Below are 2,333 nucleotides of genomic sequence, written 5' to 3' on the forward strand. Positions count from 1 at the left end.
TTAGATAAACAATGTATTAGTGATTACTTTATGAGTTTTTAATTTATTTTTATTATAAGTATACACGTAAAAATGGTTTAAACACTTCATTCAGACTCTCGCAAAATTAATATTTAACTGTTACATGATTTACTAGAGTTTATACAAATAATACCAAGTGTCAATAAATTATTGTTTTTTTTTTTTAATTTTTTTACAGAGAATGGCCAAAATTGCAAAATCGACACTTGAAAAAACAATAGAAATAGGTGCAATATCGGCACGTAGTTCTATTTTAATCACGGAATTACCAGAAATAATATTGTTTTATATATTTCAATACCTAAACGATGCAGAATTAGATTTATACAGAAAAGTGTGTACCCAATGGAGAGATATCATCGAAAACGGAATGTATCACCGAGTAACAATGATCAAAAGGGTAATTCTTATATTATTTCTTCCATCGTATGTCATGATTATATAATAAATTCCGCATTTCAGTTAATTACGATAAACAGGAAATTGGTTTTGTGTTTATCGTAATTGATCGTAGTTGCGGAAGAAGAGATAAATTGGTAATTTATTGTATACTACATTATTCTTTTAGTTTTCTGTATTTGATTGTGTAATATAGTTTTAAATTAAATTACATCAAAGTCTTAATGTTAAACGTTTACTCTTTGCCATTCCATTAAAGTTTTACACTGACAACTTTTTATTAAATTTCTATGAATTACTGTAAACAGATTTTGTGTATGTTTACATTAGACTCCCCTATAACACTGTAGATAATACCGTGTTATACGAATTTCATGTTGTACGAGTGAATTAGGTTTTACAAATAAGTTAGCCGTTCACAGCCCGACACACGTATTTGTAAAATCGAAGTGACTCGTACAACATGGAATTCATATAACACGGAATTATCTACAGTGTTATAGGGGGGGGGTCTACTGTATTTGTAGAAATATTAGTCCAAAAATTATATCGAATTTTAGTCTTATTTGACGTTAATGATAATACATTTATACAAAGTTACTTTTTGAATTATTGAATTACAGAAGTTACTTTGTATTAATTATTATTTATTACTTACTTTATTATCTAAATAAATTTACACACGATATAAATATTACGATTTATTTAAACAGGAAATTCCTCGTCATTTAATGAATTTTATCGTTTACGAACCGGAAAAGGTACATCATTTCACTGGTTACAACGATAATTTTCAATACAATTCATTCGTCTTGGGAGATGAATCTCTATATACATTTGACTGTCCGTTTGACTGTTCGTTTTATAAACAGGAACGATTCACACGTAAATTGGAAATACCATCGATCGATCCATGCGAATCTGGTAAGTAGACTAATTATAAAAGTTTGAAATTTTTTATTAAGTGACTTATCACGTCTTTAATTTCAGACGTAGACGTTTTACCTGGATGCAGTAAGTTTTCATCAATACAAGAAACAACCGAAGTACAATTATCAATGTTTCCAAACATTCAAGGTTTTAATGTTGTTAATTATTCATTCGGAGTATTCGATAACAACATAGATATAAATAATGTATGCCACAAAATGAATATTCCGGAAGAAGAAAGAAGATGCGCCATAATCTATAAAGATTTTACTGTATTGCCTCATAAAAACTACTACTTTACTATCGACTCATGTCACACACTCGACCCAGGTAAAAACAGACTTACAATATTTTATGGGGAAAGAATAAATTCTTTCAGTTTTTATATCGAAGTACAAAAAACTGATTATGAAACTATGAAAGAAAAATTGGAAAGCGTGAAGCGTTCCAAACCGCGAATGGTACAGAAGAGATGTTTCGTATATATATTTCATGTTGCGTGTGCAAAGTGCATGGATCCGACAATTCAAGCTTTTAGAAAAGTGTTTCCTCTAGTCAGTTATTTTACTTATAACTTTTTTCCCTGGTCTGTAACAATGAATCCACCACAAGACCCGTATGTTTTTGTAAACAACTTTCAAAATTTCGACAAATTCGCATTAATGGTTTTCATATGGTGGGAATAATTAACATTAAAATAGTTTTGTTAGAATTAGTCTTTTAACTAGTTTTTTGGCTCGCAGTTCTACACTATACCTGTACACAAATTTTGGTGTCAATTCACTTATTGGTTGGAGTTACTCAGATCTTCGAGTAACGCAACATTAATTATGATCACTTTGTACATTTCATCGGTAGTGCCGTACAGGATGTAAATTATGTAGCAATGAAGGTAAGCTGTACTCGTAAAATTTCTGTAGAGCAAACTATTTGTTGTGTGAATGGATTAAAACCTGTTTGGAACATGTGAAATAAAATTGTAT

General features: G+C 29.8%; 1 protein-coding gene across 1 annotated transcript; it reads left to right on the plus strand.

The window, feature by feature from the left end:
• The first annotated feature begins 406 nt into the window (after positions 1–406).
• Positions 407–2,103, plus strand: LOC111639862. The gene is made up of 3 exons (XM_023385814.1): positions 407–421; positions 1,134–1,344; positions 1,411–2,103. Exons 1-3 carry the CDS (start codon positions 410–412, stop codon positions 2,034–2,036), a joined length of 849 nt encoding a protein of 282 aa, XP_023241582.1. The 5' UTR covers positions 407–409; the 3' UTR covers positions 2,037–2,103.
• Positions 2,104–2,333: the final 230 nt, after the last annotated feature.

The sequence above is a fragment of the Centruroides sculpturatus genome, unplaced genomic scaffold (genome assembly GCF_000671375.1).
Source record: "Centruroides sculpturatus isolate CEXI.00-Female unplaced genomic scaffold, Cexi_2.0 scaffold147, whole genome shotgun sequence".
NCBI lineage: Eukaryota > Metazoa > Arthropoda > Arachnida > Scorpiones > Buthidae > Centruroides > Centruroides sculpturatus.

Excerpts from the sequence above, each read along its gene's own strand:
- LOC111639862 (XM_023385814.1), top strand. Across the intron at positions 1,345-1,410 it reads GATCGATCCATGCGAATCTG|ACGTAGACGTTTTACCTGGA; the intron begins GTAAGTAGACTA and ends CTTTAATTTCAG.